Here is an 18,786-nt window from a genome sequence, read left to right on the forward strand (position 1 = left end):
GTAATTTATTCAATGCGATTGTTCTAAAAAAATGACGAATCGATATATCGCACTAATCGCAGGCGCTCTCCCTTTCCCTTCCCTCGCCCCATCCCTCTCCTCCCCACGCCCCCAGCTTCTGACTACCACTAAACCTGGAAATACAGCGATGCGAAAATGAATAATGCAGACGTAACATAACTTGATTCACATTAACGACGCTCCTATTGGCACATAATGGCACACCATCTTGACTTGTGTACTTGAGGATTTTTGAGGAGACAGATGTTCCATTTGATCGGGATGAAATATCCGACGTAGATGATCTTAGCTGCAGCAGCTGTCAACGCTCAACATCATCCATCGGACGTTTTCAACTCCAGTGACCTGGATGTAGAAACCAAAATTAGGCCATATCGTTTTTATGATTATTTTTTTAACCCGAAACAAATCAATTGCGTTATCAGAGGATGATATAAACAGCGTTTTTACATAACTATCAGCTCACTTTGTCCCCCCCAGACTTTTCTTTCCCCATTTAGAACAAATCCGTCACACGCGATGGATAGGGAAGTGCTTTGTTCGCAACCTAGCTTTCTTCCATTCAAGCAAATGGAAAAAAGTGCCAAGAGAAGACAACAATGTTATTAGCCAGTGAGCTAACATTAGCTACCCAGCTAGCTAACACGGGTGGTTATAATTGGGAGGGCGAGTTAGCCTAGCTAGACATGTATTGAAAAAGGTGCAGCATTGTTATTTTCGTAGCTAATTAGCTAGTTTCTTAGCAGCACAGCTGGCTGGCAGATTTTCCATCAAAATCGCCCAGTCCTGCATTGCAACTTGCAAGCTTTAAACCATTTGCTGCTGTGTTAACTGACAACAAGCTAGCTTGGCAGGGAGACCTGCCTAATTTGATCATTCTAACGCTAGTGTGGTGCCACTGCTATTTTATTTTAATACCATCGCAACCAGTCTTGCTTTAGCCAAAACACAACAATGGCTCAAGAGGCGTTTCCCCTGCATTTTCTGGTTTGGGATAATCACTACCTGGAGCTTGACAGAGAACTGCAGAAAAAAGAGGTAGGTTTTATTTGTCTTTCTTTTCTTTTTCAGCCTTGTGACAGTCAGTTTGACAGGTGCGCCTGTTTACTCTTCATGTGTCAGTCCCAATGAATGACTGACTGTTCTTGCGCACTTTATTCTGTAGCAGGATGTTGAGCGCTTGGATCCGAGGGGGCGCACCCCGCTGGAGCTGTCCGTCTGTCTTGGACATCTAGAGTCCACGCGTGTGCTGCTCAGATACTCTGCTGATCCAACGCACTGCAATGCACAGAGCTGGACAAGTAAGTGTGTGTGTGTGTCAGAGAGAGAGAGAGAGAGGGCCACTTGACCTCTTTACATTTTGGATGTATGCTTTAGTTTTGCAGGAGGCAGTAAGCACTGGAGACCCAGAACTTGTTCAGCTGGTGCTTCAGTACAGAGACTTCAAGCGTGCCACAGAGAGACTGGCAGGGATCCCGGAGTTGTTGAGCAAATTAAGACAAGTAAGATATCCTCATGATCTTTTGTGTTTTTTGACAGCGGGAAAAGCATCCAAACTTAAGCATTGGCTCAGCTGTTGATGATTGGGTTTGTGGTTTTAGAGTGGATGTTCCAAGTTGGGATGAGCTTTAGAGGATTCAAGTAGTCAAAAAGTTAGTATGCTTTTATCTTTATGAAGCTGGTCCACTGATATCATACCAGGGGGCCTGGCAGGCACCCTCGGTTGCAAATTCTGTTGAAGTTGAAGTTTTATGTACACATTGTTTTACTATATAATAATGATGTGTGCCCCCTCATCATTTTCAACTGCCCCTGCCCTGCCCACAGCCTGTATCATACCTTTGTGTCTTCAAACACCCTCAGGCTTTGTTTCAAAATCTGACACAGATACCAGAGAACACAACGCTTTGCTGACATAAAATGTCCTGATGTTATTATTGCCATCTCTTTCAGGCACGGGACTTCTACGTGGAGATGAAGTGGGAGTTCACCAGTTGGGGTGAGTGTGTTCATTTGCTTTCTCAGAGGTCAATTTCAGCACCACATAGGTGGACAGCTCCATAAGCAGCGGCTGTCACTCAGTCAGTTTACACAGGGAGAAATGTGCATGTCTGGAGGAAGGGTTATGGAGGTGTATATCTAATGTGCGGCTGAGCATAAACATGGTAAGGCACCGCCTGCCTCTGATTGGCCTACCGACACTGCCCATCTTGACTGTCCACTGAGGTAGATATAGCTATGCTGGATAGTCTGATGCGAGGTTACTCCGTGGTGGAAAATAATACGTAGTACGGTGTGATACAAGTGAACTGTACGTTTTATTTTTGTAGAAGAGGCCAAACTACTATAATTAGATTAATACACGATAATCAACACTTAACACTTTATTTAGAAGTACACACCCAAATCATCGTACACATGTGTTCAATCAATTATTCAATCAAAGCAAACGGCATAAACAATATTAGTAACCTCACATCTCGGAGGACAGTCAAGACGGGCAGTGTTGGTAGGCCAATCAGAGACAGGCGGGGCGTTACCATGTCTATGCTCAGCCGCACATTAGATATACAACAGACAGATTATAGAGCCCTAAAATTAGATGCCACTGATGACATTCCATTATTTATTCCTCTTCATCCTACCTTCTCATGCCTGGCATCCATATTTGTCTTCCTCTGTTTGGCCTCTGTTTGGCCTTACTGTACCTGCTACTTCTCTTCCACCCCCACCTCTAGTGCCTTTGGTGTCTAAGGTGTGTCCCAGTGATGTGTACCGGGTCTGGAAGAGTGGCTCATGCCTCCGTGTCGACACCACCCTACTAGGCTTTGAACACATGACCTGGCTCAAGGGCAGACGCAGCTACATCTTCAAGGGCGGAGGTATGCGTTTGAACATCATTCATGAAATGAAAAAGGACAATATTTCTTCTCATAAGACAATTTCAGATCATACCAGTTTAACAGCTTGGAGTTGTTCAACTGGTGTTCTTCATTTAAAGAGAGTGAAGTGTAATTAAAGATTGCTCCCATTGGTAGGTGCCTGGTCTTGAGAGACTGCTCTCGCTCTTTCTCTGCCTCGACTCAGTGGTTGGTCTGTGGTTGTCGGAGCTGTCTGCTTCTGTTTTGTGGGTTTCATTTGAATAGAAAATATTATAAATTATTTTGAACCAAAGCTCTGCTTTTCATGGACTGTGGTATGTTAAACGGATTTGTGTAATAATTAGAACATCAGTGCAAAGACACTTTTTTTTCTTATAATCTTTATCCCACGATTTTGCAACCCAGTTTTTTCACCCAGTGCCAATTATCTAATGTGATCCTGGGCGCTACACTTCCTCTGCCAACCTGGGGGGCCAGCGGACTGACCTCATGCCGCCTCCTATGCATGAGGAGTAAATAAAAAGGCACTGTTTTTGTTGGTTTTCTTCTGCTGTTTCTTGCAGTTCTGGCTTAATAGTAGTTTTTTAAGAAACTTGCCAATATGGTAAGGGGCTATGCCAAACGGCGAAGACACGAACCTCATAACCATTGGCCGAAGAGTGGTGCTATATCAGTCAAATGAAAAATGCTAACTTTGAATAGGCATAGATCATGAACCGTTTGACCTACAGTCATGAAACTTCATTTCACATATGCGTCTCCTCAGTCATGAGGGACAAATTTGCCACTTTGACCTCGCTCTGATCTTTGACCATTTTGAATTATATAAAAAACTGATCAATTCGAACTACTCCTGGATTTTCTGGGCAATCTGCACGGAACTCTCTACAGAAAAACTTTGGTCCAATATCTAAAATCCCAGTTGGAGAAAGTTTTTACGTGAACAAAATATTTTGAAATATGCTATTATGCCTATTCATAGTCTGGATTTTCGGTGGTGAGGTGACCACCGCTCCGTTGGTGAACTGACCACCGCTCCGGTGGTGAGCTGACCACCGGAGCTGAAATAACGTTGAGTGGTGGTGAGTAAAAACAGAGAAGGGCTGGAGCGGTGGCGGTGGTTTGCTCTACACCACGGCTCGTGACGTCATGTTGTAGTTCGGTGGTCACCCCACCACCGAAAATCCAGACTATGTATGAGCCTTAAGCAACATGCATGCATTTTAATATTCAAAATCTCTCAGAACTCTGCGCAGCTGTTTCCAATGCTCATTTGTTAATTGCATGGTCTTCTTTCTCAAGCAACAACCACTACAGTCACTGGACACTGCTTGCAAGGACTATTTACAGGATAGTGTCTGATAGTCTGTTTTTCTCTTACTGTATGTATGACCCACCCATAAAGGTTGCCTAGTGGTGAACAAAACATTTGTTCCTTTTCAATCTTTGTGTAGGGTGTATGTACGGTACTGCCATCTCGGTGAGAAAAAGAAAACGCTGGTGGGGCCGGGGCAAATTTCTGACATAATCTAAACGGATTTGCCACAATGAAGTCGGAAATTTCAGATTTCTTTTCACGAAATCGCTGAGATTAATCTTGCAAATCTGCAAGTTAATAACTCTGAAAGCTATTTGGGTCAACAGCAGCACCATGCGCAATTGGGCATCCGCCCTATGTGCGCCACATGGCGTGCGTGCAGGATTGTCATCCTGCACACATACTATACTCACATAGGCCTACCTACTATACTTTCTCTCTCTCACACACACACACACACACACACACACACACACACACACACACACACACTCACTATACTCTTTAACAAGTACTCTAGCCTACAACCTAAGACTATACTCGCCTACTTCGCTTGCTGTCTTGAATCAACGGAGGTTGTAAAATGCCAATGCATGTTATAGTGTCATTCATTGCACAAGCATTGACATGCGTTTCTGCGTCATGAAAGGTTAACACAAAAGGGGCTAAGTGCCCATGCGCTCTGTGAATGTAATTGTTTAGGCATACAAGCCCAATGCATTCGTTTGATGGAATCATCCATCATGAGATAATAGAGAATGTATTGACCTGTAATCTCCATACATCTAAAAGGCCTACTGAATGTTGTGCTATTTGGAGAGCTCTGTGATAGCTGTCCAAGAGAGTCTCCAAATTGCGCATGCATGCTTTATAATTGTTCCTCAGAACATAGCAGTTTGTATTGGTCGGGGGGCGGGGGTCGCACGACATGGCCGAAGCATTTCCGGGCGTCCCCAGCCCAAAACGTTGAGAACCCCTGTATTATTACTACCATGTTTTACTTCTTGCTTACTGTAATTCCCTGTTCGCTCTGGATCAAGAGTGTCTGCCAAATAAATGCCTAAATTGTAAATTATTACTATGTCCTATCTGCATGCTAGACCTATAGCATAGGCGTCGCACTGTGGTTTGAGCTTGTAGATCAGCTATTTTGGGCAGCAGACAGTTAATGATGGAGTTTGTCTCTTTGACGCATGCATGGTGCTGATCGCAGCAGACACTTCAACATATAGCATTTTATTGAGTTTAGTTAAAACTCAATCTCATACAACACAGGCAACTTTTATTTTATCTAATAAAAGGAGGATTAAAGAAAGATGAATATACACACAGGTGATTTCATGTTGGTTGGGTTGGGGTAATTAATGACTATCAGCATGTCATCCCGACCCGAGACACACACCATTATGTTCATTCATTCAGGCTACACATTCAGAATCAGGACATATAGATAGTGAGTATATATTTTTATTTAGGCTACATTATAATAACATAGGCGCTGTGGATACAGCTTCCATTGGAAGGACAAAATAATAATACATTGTTATATTCGAAATGGCGGGTCTTATAGAAAACATGCTATACCGCTGTACTTTCTTGCCTGCCGACATTTGCATTTTGCTTTATCGCTTGATACAAAGACAATACAATTGTAACCCAAATTAATTAAATAGACATTTCACACATTACATATAATTTTGAATTAAAAAAATCGCCCCAGAATTGACAGACTTGTGGCTTAGTTAAATCCAGAGTGGTTACATCCATCCATTATTTTCCATACAGTGTGAGTTTTAATTGCCACAGGCCATGCAGGGCTCATGGTGCCCAATTACACATGTATGGTGCTGCTGTTGACCTCAATAGCTTTCGAAATTTCTGACTTTAATCTCGGAAATCTCCGACTTTAATGTGGTAAATCTGTGCGATTATAAAATCAGAAGTTTGTGTGATTTTTCTCAAATCTCTGAGATTAATGTCGCAATTCTGTGAGTTTTTGAAGTCAGAAATATTCTACATTTTACTCAGAAATTTCCGAGATTAATGTCAGAAAATTGCCCCGGCCCCACCGGCGTTCTTTTTTTTTTTTCTCACCGAGATGGCAGTAATACGCCGCCGTAGTACTGCATTTCATCTGCAATTGTGAATTCTGTCCCCTGCCCAGATGAAGGGGCCATGGTGATGGAAGTTGACCATGAGAAGCAGGTGGTGTACACTGAGCCCCTGGCACTGTCCCCTCGTGACACCCCCTCTCTTCTGGCAGCAATGCAGCCCTCGCAAGAGAACACAGCCCAGAGAATTACCTCGCCTATCGTCTCCACACACCTCAACACACGCAACATCGCCTTCGAGAGGTAAAGCCCAAGTTTGTTGCACAGCATGGGTGTAACACTGAACATAGCAAATCTACATGCGCACAAAACATATGGCATGATGAGTTGTGAGCTTCTAGCTTGTTATAGCTTACAATTTACAATTTAGGCATTTAGCAGACGCTCTTAATCCAGAGCGATTTACATTAAGCAAGAACAAAAAGCATGGGAATACATCACAAAAAAGCATTTATCATGAAACATGCGTAAGCTAAGAAAGTAACAGTATCTATATTATGAGACTATACATATAAACTATATATCTATACTACTATGCTATACATATGTACTATGGCGTGCTATGACTACCGGTATATACAATGCAATTATAGTGCTGTCTACATAACATGCTATAAGTCTGTATCAAATGCTATCTAAGTCTACAGAAATGCTATCTAAGGGGGTAGGATAAGTGCTATGGGCCATGATGCAGTCTGAAAAGGTGGGTTTTCAGACTACGGCGGAAGATTGGGAGTGATGCTGCAGTTCTGACTGCAATGGGAAGTGCATTCCACAGTTTTGGAGCCAGAAGGGAGAAGAGTTTGGGACGTGTGGAGCGTTGTCCCGGCGTTTTTAGTGAGGGTACTTCCAGCTTCCCTGCGTTGGCTGATCTGAGTGCGCGGGAGGGTTTGTAGGGTTCAATCATACTTGCAAGATAAGGGGGAGCCATACCTTTGGTTGCTTTGAATGCCAGCATCAGAGTTTTATATTCTGTGCGGGCAGCGACCGGGAGCCAGTGGAGGGAGCGGAGCAGGGTGGAGACATGTGAGAATTTTGGCTGGTTGAAGACCAAGCGAGCTGCGGCATTTTGGATCAGCTGGAGAGGCTTAAGTGCACATGCTGGTAGGCCAGTAAGGAGGGAGTTACAATAGTCGAGTTTTGACAAGACTGTTGGGTGAGGAACGGTCTAATTCGTTGTATGTTATAGAGTGTGAACCTACAGGATCGAGTGACAGCTGTGATGTGAGCTTTGAACGAGAGCTGACTGTCCAGGACAACACCGAGATTCCTGGCTGTTGGGACAGACGTTACCAGGGCGTTGTCTACGGAGATAGTTAGCTCCTGCATAGGGCAGGACTTAGCTGGGAAGAAGAGAAGCTCAGTCTTGTCTGGGTTCAGCTTGAGGTGATTGGAGGACATCCACTGTGAGATGTCAGCCAGGCATGCAGTGATGCGCTCTTCCACCTGAGTGGCAGAGGGGGGGAAGGATAGAAACAGTTGTGTGTCATCGGCGTAGCAGTGATAGGATATATTGTGAGCAGAGATGATAGTGCCAAGGGATTTAGTGTACAGTGAGAAAAGGAGGGGACCAAGTACAGATCCCTGTGGGACCCCAGTTTGGAGGGTTCGGGGGGATGATAACAGACCTTTCCAGGAAACCTGGTAGGTCCGGTCGGTGAGGTAGGAGGAGAACCACTTTAGTGCCGTTCCACCGATGCCTAGATCCGCTAGGGTGTCTAGGAGAAGCTGGTGGTTCACTGTGTCAAATGCTGCCGATAGGTCTAGGAGAATCAGTACTGCAGAGTGGGAAGCAGCTTGGGCAGCATGTAGTGCTTCTGTGACTGCCAGCAGGGCAGTTTCTGTGGAGTGGGCCTTCTTGAATCCGGACTGGTTGCTTCAGTGACACACTGACACAAGACTGATTGCAAATCAGGCTTAACAGAGAGAGAGAGGGGGTCATCGCTCATCAGTTCCACTAGTGACAAAACATGCAACATGTTGTTATCCTCATCCGGGCCGAAGGCAATTAATGGTTTTAGCTCCTTTGAGTCTGTCTGTCCGGCAGTCTGTCTGTGAACAGCTAATCTGGCAACACTGTCAGTGTGAAACTTTGCATGCACACTCCTGGGAGTTAGTCTTACCTTTGCAGGGAAAACATAGCCCTTGACCCATTCTGACCTGAGATCAGATTCTAAAAATGTCTTCTACATCCTGACAGTTTTCATTCTGACCTGAGATCAGATTATAAAAATGTCTTCTATGTCAGTCGCTCTTCGCTTTTTCAAAAATAGCAGGTGGCGCGCTATGAGCTTGTAGATCTGCAATTTTTAAATAGCTAAAGCATAACGTAATGCTAACACCAAAAGGGGTTCCCGCCAAAAATGGGTCAATTTGCTCATGCAAGCAACAAAAACACACATCACAGCACCTTCCTACAGCCAATGCTTCTGTATATACTGTACAATGCTTATAATGCCTATTTCTTGTCCTATTGTACAGGAACAAGTCGGGAATCTGGGGTTGGCGCTCTGAGAAGACTGAGCCGGTCAGTGGCTATGAAGCCAAGGTCAGTGACGGTTGAGTAGACCTAATAGATATGCATTTGTAATACGATGTTGGAAAATAGGTGAAATATACACCTGGTTCCCACATTAGTAGTAATAATAATAATAATAATAATAAAACTTTATTTGTATAGCACCTTTCATGACATGAAATGCAGCTCAAAGTGCTTTACAGAACAATGGAAAATAAAAGAAAAGCAAGGCAACGACAGTAATGCAATACAGTGAGGACATGAATAACAAAAACTAAAATAAAAACAACTAAAAGATCAATTAAAAGCAATGTTGTAGAAGTGGGTCTTGAGCTGAGCTTTAAAAATGTCTACAGAGGCTGCCTGACGAAGGTACAGAGGGAGCTTGTTCCATGCCGACGGCCCGTAGAAGCAAAAAGCTGCTTTCCCGTATTTTTTAGTTGCCATTTTTTTAGGCAAAGCGAGCAGGCCAGAAGTGGAAGACCTTAGCGGGCGGTTTGGGACATATTTAGGCAGGCAGTCATGTAGGTAGGAAGGTGCGAGACCATTGAGAGCTTTATAGACAAGTAAAATAATTTTAAAATCAATCCTAAAAACAACCGGAAGCCAGTGCAGTGATGCCAAAACTGGAGTAATATGTTCTCTCATCTTAGTTCTAGTTAAAACTCTGGCTGCTGCATTTTGGACAAGTTGTAATTTGTCAGTTGTTTTCTTAGGCAGTCCTGAAAAAAGTGCATTGCAGTAATCAAGCCGAGAAAAAACAAAGGCGTAGTAGGTGGTAATGCTACATACTAGCATGTAGATACTAGATACAAATATTTTGTAACCGGCTGTAGATGGTGTAGGCAGTTGCACAACCCTAAAACAACAACTTTAACAAAGCATTGGTGATTTCCAAAGTTAGGGGGTAAAAACATATATTTACTGTAACTACTGCTCTGAAGAGAACTGGTCCTAAGCATGCATAAATATCAAAAACATGCCACATCCCTTTTTGTGTGACTGGTCCAGGTTTACAGTGCTACCAATGTGGAATTGGTGACTCGATCAAGGACAGAGCACCTATCAGACCAGGACAAGTCAAGGAGCAAAGGTAAACACAGACATACCTTAATGTTTATATAAGACACCATTCAAACAGTCCTTCATTATCTCCCATGTTCCCAACCAGGCTCAAAGACCCCTCTGCAGTCCTTCCTGGGGATAGCTGAACAGCATACTGCTCAGAATGGGGTGAGTATCCTCAACTTTTTTTTTTAGGCAGAGCCACTGATAAACAGACTTGTGTCTCACTCCCTCTCACCCTTTCAGAGTAATGTGTCACAATGCGCCAGCCCCCACAACCCGACAGCCATCACAGCTGAGGAATACTTCGACCCAGAGTTCAACCTGAATGAGAGAGACATAGGACGACCTGTAGAGCTCACTAGCAAAGTTCAGAGGTAAGCTGTCATAATGGCCATACCATAGAGTGCAGAGGTCCTGACGTCACTCGCTGGTCACCCTGGTTCATGGAAGTTTTTCTTTATGGAGAACACCATGGGATCATCTTTAAATCGTCTCATATAAGCATTGTGGTCCAAAAACTTCCCTGGCGATATTGTCGTGGAGGTTTCTCTGTATCGTTTGACAGTCAGTCCCTCATATTTTCTAGCGAAAATTTTACTAATTCAGCAGCAGTAACATTAGCGTTTTCTCACAAGATGATTTGCTTATTTTTCAATCCCAGTTCTTATATGAGGTGATATATAAAATCCCCCTTTGGGGATTACAATGCAAATAAAAACTACATGAACGCGTGGACTTGGCGCCCTCTACCGAAATTGACGCCAGACTTCGTGTGTGTGTGTGTGTGTGTGAATGACGGGTATTAATTATTTAATTAATCCACGACACGCAAGTATGAGTGTTATCAGCGTTTTATTTTTTATGAGCCACTGAAAAAATTAACCACTACCATTGGGGCAGTGGAAAAAAGCTTGTTTTGACCAAAACACAGCCTGCGAACACCGAGATAAATCCCTTTTTCTGAATCAAATAACACTAGGGCTGGCAAAGAGTTATTTTCCCACCCACTTCCGGTTCATGCCTGTTGTATGTGTCCCCTAGCAACCGGGGATCCCGGATCATACACAGGGAAACACACATATGACCCTACAGTCATAACGGCAGAATTAAACTGGGCTTGAATGTGGAAACGACTAAAACATCACACACACTTTGAACGTCTGACCAATCACACTCAATGATCTGACCGAATATTCTTCAGGTAGTCAAAACATCTCGGTGTGCAAAAGCGCCCAAAGAAAGTTACGAGTGACCCATCTGAAGTTCTGAATCACATCATTTTGTAGTATATATTGTGTATATATATATATATAGTATATATTGTGCTTAACTGTTGCACCCATATACAACTGGGTCTGTCCCTCTTCTCTCTGTGTTAATCTCTTTCTCTATCACTCTACCTGTCATCTCTAGGTTTAAGGCCACCCTATGGTTGAGTGAGTCCCACCCTCTGTCGCTGGCTGAGCAGGTGACGCCCATTATAGACCTCATGGCCATTTCCAATGCCCACTTTGCCAAGCTGCGTGACTTCATCACCCTGGCCCTACCACCCGGCTTCCCTGTCAAAATAGGTGTGTTGGGCTGATTATGTTGTGTGCACCATTTCCCATGTATTCTTGTACACATTGTCAGCAGGGTAGAAAATGTATTAACTGCAACCCAAATAATGGTAAACCTTTTGGATGGGGTTTGGTTAAACCCCCATCCAATTTTTACCAGCTATTTTTACAGGTACCTAACCCTTATTAGCCGGTCCTAATCTGCTACTAAAATACATATACGTAGTAATAGTTATTAGTGCTGGTGAATTTTGACAGTGTGTTGCTGTGGTCACAGTGTCGGTCAACAAATGCTGGGGCTTTTCCTGGCGCCATTTTATTTGGTAGCCGAGACCATGCCCAGTGTTGAAGTGACTCACTCTCTCTCTGTGATCTCCAGAGATCCCTCTATTCCACGTTTTGAATGCCAGAGTGACCTTCAGTAACTTGTGTGGCTGCGATGAGCCGGTCAGCTCTGTCACCGTTACCACACCAGAGGCCTCCACTGAAGCAGGTAACTGCAACTGTTCATAAATGCACACATCCAAGTTTTTATATCATTTTGCTATGGTTACCCAATATCTCAATCAAAACACTAAGCGTTACTAGGATTATTACATAATCACCTAATCGCAATTATTTGAGATAAGATAGATCAGCTATTTCTGCTATTTCTTCTTTCCTTTTTTGGAAAGTATAACATTACAATAATGTCTGTAATTTCTTTGTATTTTATTGGTCATATCTGCTCTGCAATTTGTGATTATGAAGCCTAAACCAAACGGAAGTAAAACATGTTTTTCATACACAATGAAATCGTTAATCGCAATTATTTGTGTCAATTAATCGTCAACTTAAAATTGTATTTGTGACAGTCCTACAAAGCTCTCTCTTTCCACTTTAGGACAGTCTGCCCCTCCTTTCCACTGCGAGGTGGACCCTTCCGTGTTTGAGCCACCTCCAGATTATACTACACTCGGGCCGGGTCGCAGCGAGCCCATGAGAGACGAGGATGACAACCTGCTGCAGTTCGCTATCCAGCAGAGTCTGTTGGATGCTGGCACAGAGAGCGACCAGGTTAATGCAAGGCCTATGAACTACCAGATTGTGTTACGTTAGTCCGAGCTAAACCACTCGTGGTCTGGTATAGCAACAAGATTTTACAGAGTTTCTTGGGACAGTAGTTTCTTTTTGGGTACATCCAGAATTCCTCCATAACTTGATCTCACAGTCTTTGGTGTTAAAGAAATAACTTGATTATTAAAAAAAATAAAAAAAATGTCTAGACCTGAATAATTAGCACAGGAAATTGTGCTTTTTCACATCTACTTTTATTTTCTATTGCCCTGCAATTTTGCTGATTACATACGGTTAGTTACCTACAGTATAACTGGCCACTAGATTTGGAGGAAATGTGATTGAATGATTTAATATTCTTCTGTGTGCGTGTGCGCCCCTAGGTGACCATCTGGGAGGCCCTGACCAACAGTCGGCCAGTCCCTCAGTCTCCTTTGTATGAAGAAGACTCTCAGCTGGAGAGGTGAGATGGCCATACCTCTAACTCTGTATGTCTATAAACTGCTATCGTCCAACTGGGGAAATCTTCCTTTTTAAAGGAAAATGAAACACCAAATCCTGATTTCCTGCCTATATGGTGAAACATGTTACTCCTAGTCATGATTTCAACATTTCCATGAAGACAAGATAAATCCATGAATACAGGTATTATGTGTTGTCAGTTCTGCCATCTACAGGATGAAACGGTCCCTGCTGGACCCTCGTATACCACCTCAAAACATGATATCAGACTCTACTTCTCTGGGATGACATTGCAGTGGTTTGCACTTGATTTAAAGCGGACCTTCCTTGTCCCTGCCACACCTGCTCTGAATCAACAAAACAAAATAAGTCCAGAAACGACCAATTAATTCAAAGGTTTGATATACTGTAGCAGCCAGTGGTACATACAAACTGAAACAGTATACCTCTTCTGTCCTCCTACAGTAGACATCTTATGTTCCTTTTCCCTGCTTTTACAGTTAAACACAGACACAGACTCTCTATCTTTCTCTCACACACACATGAGACTGAGTAGAAAGAAACTTTGCTATTTTATCATGATTAGTAGTGAGTACCTAGTATATGAAGATGGGTTGAAAAGTGTTGAAGTGGTCCTTTAACTCCCCTGCCGCGAGTGCGCTTTTGTTTGTTCAACTCTAAACCCTGGGAAAGTCATTTTACATTTTACAGAAAAGATTTTGTTCTTCATCGTAGCCGGTTCGCTGCGATCGAGGCACTCTCATCAAATCGATAGAAACCTGACATTTGTTGTTTGATATGTGATCTATTTCCGACCATGTATTTCTTAAAATATACATATATCTTTGCACCAGTGGTTTTTCTACCACTTCGCGAGGTAGGCATTTTTAACCAGACCAGACCTCATGACCAGACCAGGGGGGCAGTCAGACAGATATTGTGTAGCCTGACCTAAGCAGAGACATTTCTGGCCTAGATGGGAGGGTCGCGTCTCAGAAAACCACGCACCCTGATTGGATCTCATCGATCTGTCCGTCACCCCCAGCCCCTCCTCTCCCCCTAGTGCAGCGCTACGTCACATCATTTAGAGCGACGCCTACGCGGAAGGGTTGACTCCCACTTTTAGACTGGTTCAGCCCACGGCTTTTTCCAGGCTTTCATCTTTCGCGCAGACGAAATGAAAGCCTGGGTATCGAGGCTAGATATTGTGTGAAGCCACTAAGGAAATTGGGACTTCCTGAAAGTTCATATAATGGCCTGTTGTGGCACTGTCATTGGGCCCAAAAATAGCTCATAGCTCCATAGAGTACCATGTATTTGGGCCCAACTTCACCTAGACTGTATTACCTTAATAAACATGGTCATGAATACTTTCTGCTTCTAGTCACTAGTTTAAAGTCTCATTTCTCATGTCATAATATTATTTTTGGAAAACTATGGTCCCATTTATTAAAAAAATGACCATAAAGTCACGTATGTTCTGAGGGGTGTGGCTACCGTTACAGTCTATGATCGGGAGCCACCCCCCGTTCGAGTCAAAATAAAAACCAACGAAGAAGAAGGGGGGAAGTCCCGCCTCGTTGTCTGGGCCAGCCAATGGCCAGCTGGGCCCAAACGGATCTACAAAGATGGCGACTTACAGTTCAAGGACTGACAGGCTTCATTTTACGTCCATATAAGACCCGGAGAACGCTTTGTCCATATTTTTTACAGTCTATGGACCAGACCCATGTGTGTCAGTTGTTTTGACATAGAATAGAAAGAAAAAACGCGTTACGTAACCCTAGCGAAACAATTTTGTTCCGATACGAGTACCGATACGAGTACACACACACAATGATGGAAGTTTTACATTTTACATACCAATAAACACAATTGGCTCTCAAGGGCCACAAATTGGCCACCTATTGGGGATCCATGGTCTATGGGTTACAGTACAGTGTAGCAGTGTAATTGTACATCATTTAACTATACCATGGTTTGCCAACTTGGGCAGCGTATTTTGATGCATGAGGCCATCGCCTGCCTAGCGGCTCACTTGGGCACACCTCACCAGCCAAGGCCTCACTGTCGTGCATCTACAGTCTTTAAAGATGGAGTGCCGTGATTTTTTTCCACCCTAAAACATAATCATCAGGTTTTATTGTTATATAATATATTATATATTATAATATATATTATTTTTCAAAAAGGTGTACAGTATTTGTTAAAATGTAGTTTTTATGTGGGCACGCCCACCAGTTCATTAAGTATGCCTGGTTTGCCTGATGGGTGGTGATCCACCTGAACTGAAGCCTCACCCACAGCTGTAGTTGTATGATAAAGGGGGGGAGGGGGGGCTGAGAATGTCACTATATAACTGTTTATTTCATTGGCCCGTTTGACTGTCAAGGTTTCAGCCTCCAGGAAGAAACCCTAAATACAAAGTTAATACACCATTGCACATAAAAACGACTCCAGGGTTTCTAATGAAGTATTGTCACCTCATAGACACAAATACAAAGATTGTGGCACTCTATCTTTAACTAAGGACTGTCGCAGCAATAATCACAGCGATGTAGGCATGGTTTGCATCCTTTTTTGTGGAAATAGCCTATGCGTGTACCGGATGTAGTTAAACGACTGACTCCACTGGCTGCTCTCCATGCTGTTAAGACTTGCCGCAAGTCACTCCCCCTGATAGCCTGAACTGCCTCTATCCCAATTTGGTTGGTTTTCAAATATGGGTAGTAGCCCACCCTGGGCAAGACCGCGACTGAAAAGACCATCAGCGGAAGTGCGGGATTTTAGCGGAAGTATTGCCGAAGGAAATTACGTTGATGCTTTACAAATCAGTTTACATTCTCCGCGAATGAAACAAGTGTTGTGATTGGTCGGGAAAATATCGTATCCGGGGGAAATACATCTGACGGATATTCCGGAGGATACAACCGCCGATAGCTTCTCAGCCTTAGGTTGTGACCAGGCTTTTCTTTTCGCAGATAAGTAAGCCTGGGACCGAGGCTAGTAGTAGCCTAGTAGGCAGGGGCATTCATTACTTTTTAACATGTAATTATTAATTCTACAAATTCATATTCACATTTTTCTGGTCCCTGTAATGTGTGTTTTTTGTAGGGCTATCCAGGAGTCCCTGTCCATCTCATTGGCTAGTAGGGAGGAGGAAGAGGATGATGATGAAGATGCTGCTGATGCAGCAGCAGCAGACCCCACCCAACCCTCCTCTGCAGCCCCATTGGATCCCACTGCCAACTCTCCACCTCCACCTTCCTACACCACAGTAGCCGAACCACCGTTGCCGGGACAGTATGGTGTGGCAAGCAGCTTTGATGAGCAACTGCGCATCGCCATGGAGATTTCTTGCAGGGAGCAGGAGGATATAGACAGGTGAGTGATTGACTGACAGGATGCGAAGATATATTTTTGCTGCGGCAGGCTTTACATACAAAGTCGATGCAAATTGACGTGACGCTGCACTGGGCGGTGGGCAATGTAGGGCAGTAACGAGGTAATAGTAACTTGTTACTGTAGCATTGTCACTTTTTCCAGTAACGTTTTGAGTATTACAGTTGTCATTTCCCCATAAGTAACTTTCACGAACCTTGGTGGTATTGCGAGTCCAATATTTTTGTGGCTTTTTCTGCCTTTATTGATACAGTAAGTTGAAAGTAGACTGCGGAAATGGGGAGAGAGATGAGGGAAGACATGCGGCAAAGGTTGTCGGGATCGGGAGTCAAACTCGGTATGGTCATGCCGAGAGAGGAGTGTGTACATGTGTGCGTGTGTGCGTCAATTTAACAAAGATGCAGACAATCCGAAATCAGCAGAGAGTGATCGCTACGTTTGCGCTACTCTATGCCGAATTGAAGTGGACTCGGACCCAGACTTTTTTTTTCCTCCCTGGAAATAAAAAACGTCTGTGTTTCCGAGGCTATAGGTGCCCAGACGTTTGAGCTAACTGTCCAGGCCAGAATCGCGAAAGCTTTTATTTAGCCGTTCAAATGTAGGCAGTCCATCTAATACTTTCTACAGCTCATCTTCATGGTTGGGGTAAGTGTAGCCTAGGGTTCCCCAATTGGCGGCCCGAAGAAATTCATTTTTTCCCCTTTTTTTTGTGAGGGCTAATAAAAGTTACAGGTATGGTATGTGCGATATGAAGTGTGTGTAACTCTCAGAGTTAAGTTGACATTGATTTTACGATATGAAAAATAAATAAATAAATAATTATAATAAATTGAGGTCCCAGATATAAATGGCATTAAATGGGGCTCAGTAGCCTATGAATGTCAAACTGTGCATCCCAAATTAGAGCACTGCCATATCTTTTCAAATGGGGTCTTGCCCTGAAAATGTATTCATTTTACAGAGTTAAAGATCTATAAGGGTCCATTTGGTTACCAACTCCATCATTTAGCTGGGGACCACCTGGAACCCCCTCAAGGACCACTGGTGGTCCCCAGACCACTGGTTGAGAACCACTGTTCTACATCTATTCTAAACTTAATTAATAAAACCTTTCTTTTTTAAACAATCTTTCACGCGAGCGGACTCGGCCCCCAGCCTGGTAGGCTGGTACCCTTGAGGAAAAGTAATTGGAACCCTGGTGTAGCCTATTCCTTGTCTAGACTAGATAGCTTGCAAATGTTGAATATAGTGAAATCATAATAATGGACATTTTCATAAATGGTAAATGGTACATTTATCCAAAGTGCTTTACATTGATTGTGCATTACATTCACCCATTCATACCGATGCAAGGCACCAAAAAGGGTTCAGTGTCTTGCTCAAGGACACATCGACACTAACTCTGGGGGAGCCTGGGTTCGAACTGGCAACCTTGGGTTCCCATCCGCCCATTCTACCCCACTACCCAGAAGCCACCGCCTCGATCACACGAGTAATGTTTCGTATGTCCATCGTGCGTTGCTATTCAGGTAAAGTTGTGAGCAGTACAAAGTCTCTGGGTCTTACATATATTACCTGTTCTTGTTTTAGGACGCAGAAAGAGGAAGAGGAGGAGCTAGAGAGAATCCTTCAGCTGTCGCTCACAGAAAAGTAATGTCATGAAGACAGCGATGGAGGCAGCGGGTCTTCACTGGGGAGCAAACTTAATTTATTATTTTATTAGGAGGTGTGTGTGAGTGTTTCTTTTTTTCTTTTCTTTTTAGACACGTTAAATTATTGCTGATATTTCATTTATATTTTTTCTTCTACAAAGGCTGCTACAAGAGAGAGTATGGGACCGGATAAAGCAGTGATTACCATAATGGAATAAGTGGGAGAAATAACGGTTGAAGGCATGGTACTCTTAACATTAGAAGGAAGGAAAAGATGAAAGGGACAGTCTTTGTTTTTTATTCCATGTTTTATATTTTTCACAATCCTGCTACAGTACTTAATGAGTGATACATTATCCTTCAGCTGTATACATCATTAAAGATATTGCTAATGATGCCGAAATAAATAATCACCATTATAATGTAATAACTGATTTAAAATAATTATATGATTATAATATTTGAAACAGAATTATGTTGGCTGACATGCGTGTTAAAAATAAAAACAATAATGATCCAGATTTTGTTTTGTATAACTCTGTGATGGTGCAGGTTTTTAAGTGGCTGTGTGTGGCCGGCTGGCTGGGTGGGTCGCTGGCGGGGTGAGTGGCTGCCTGGGTATGAGCACGAAAATAGCATAGTTGTTTCTCACCACCTGTTGCCAACCTAACACACACACAAACACACACGCACATATTAACTGTATATATGGTGATTTTGGGTGTGCCAGTACAGTA

The 18,786-nt window shown here is 43.2% G+C and overlaps 1 protein-coding gene across 1 annotated transcript; it reads left to right on the top strand.

Moving 5' to 3' along the window:
* Positions 1-140: 140 nt before the first annotated feature.
* Positions 141-18,563, top strand: ankrd13d (ankyrin repeat domain 13 family, member D). Its single transcript, XM_083785938.1, has 16 exons — positions 141-1,059; positions 1,187-1,322; positions 1,399-1,523; positions 1,975-2,020; positions 2,760-2,903; positions 6,386-6,575; positions 8,814-8,880; positions 9,862-9,943; positions 10,022-10,083; positions 10,162-10,292; positions 11,332-11,489; positions 11,857-11,970; positions 12,361-12,533; positions 12,917-12,996; positions 16,110-16,379; positions 17,988-18,563. The coding sequence occupies exons 1-16, from the start codon at positions 976-978 to the stop codon at positions 18,049-18,051; spliced, it is 1,926 nt and encodes a 641-aa protein (XP_083642064.1). The 5' UTR covers positions 141-975; the 3' UTR covers positions 18,052-18,563.
* The last annotated feature ends 223 nt before the right edge of the window (positions 18,564-18,786 follow it).

Source organism: Protomyctophum parallelum, assembly GCF_964188405.1.
Source record: "Protomyctophum parallelum genome assembly, chromosome: 16".
Taxonomy (NCBI): Eukaryota; Metazoa; Chordata; class Actinopteri; order Myctophiformes; family Myctophidae; genus Protomyctophum; species Protomyctophum parallelum.

What these genes read in the sequence shown, in the direction of transcription:
- ankrd13d (XM_083785938.1), top strand. Translation starts at nt 976, where the DNA reads ATGGCTCAAGAGGCGTTTCCCCTGCATTTTCTGGTTTGGGATAATCAC. An exon ending in GTGGGAGTTCACCAGTTGGG is followed by an intron (nt 2,021 to 2,759) that starts GTGAGTGTGTTC and finishes CCCCACCTCTAG; the next exon opens with TGCCTTTGGTGTCTAAGGTG. An exon ending in GAGCAGGAGGATATAGACAG is followed by an intron (nt 16,380 to 17,987) that starts GTGAGTGATTGA and finishes TTCTTGTTTTAG; the next exon opens with GACGCAGAAAGAGGAAGAGG.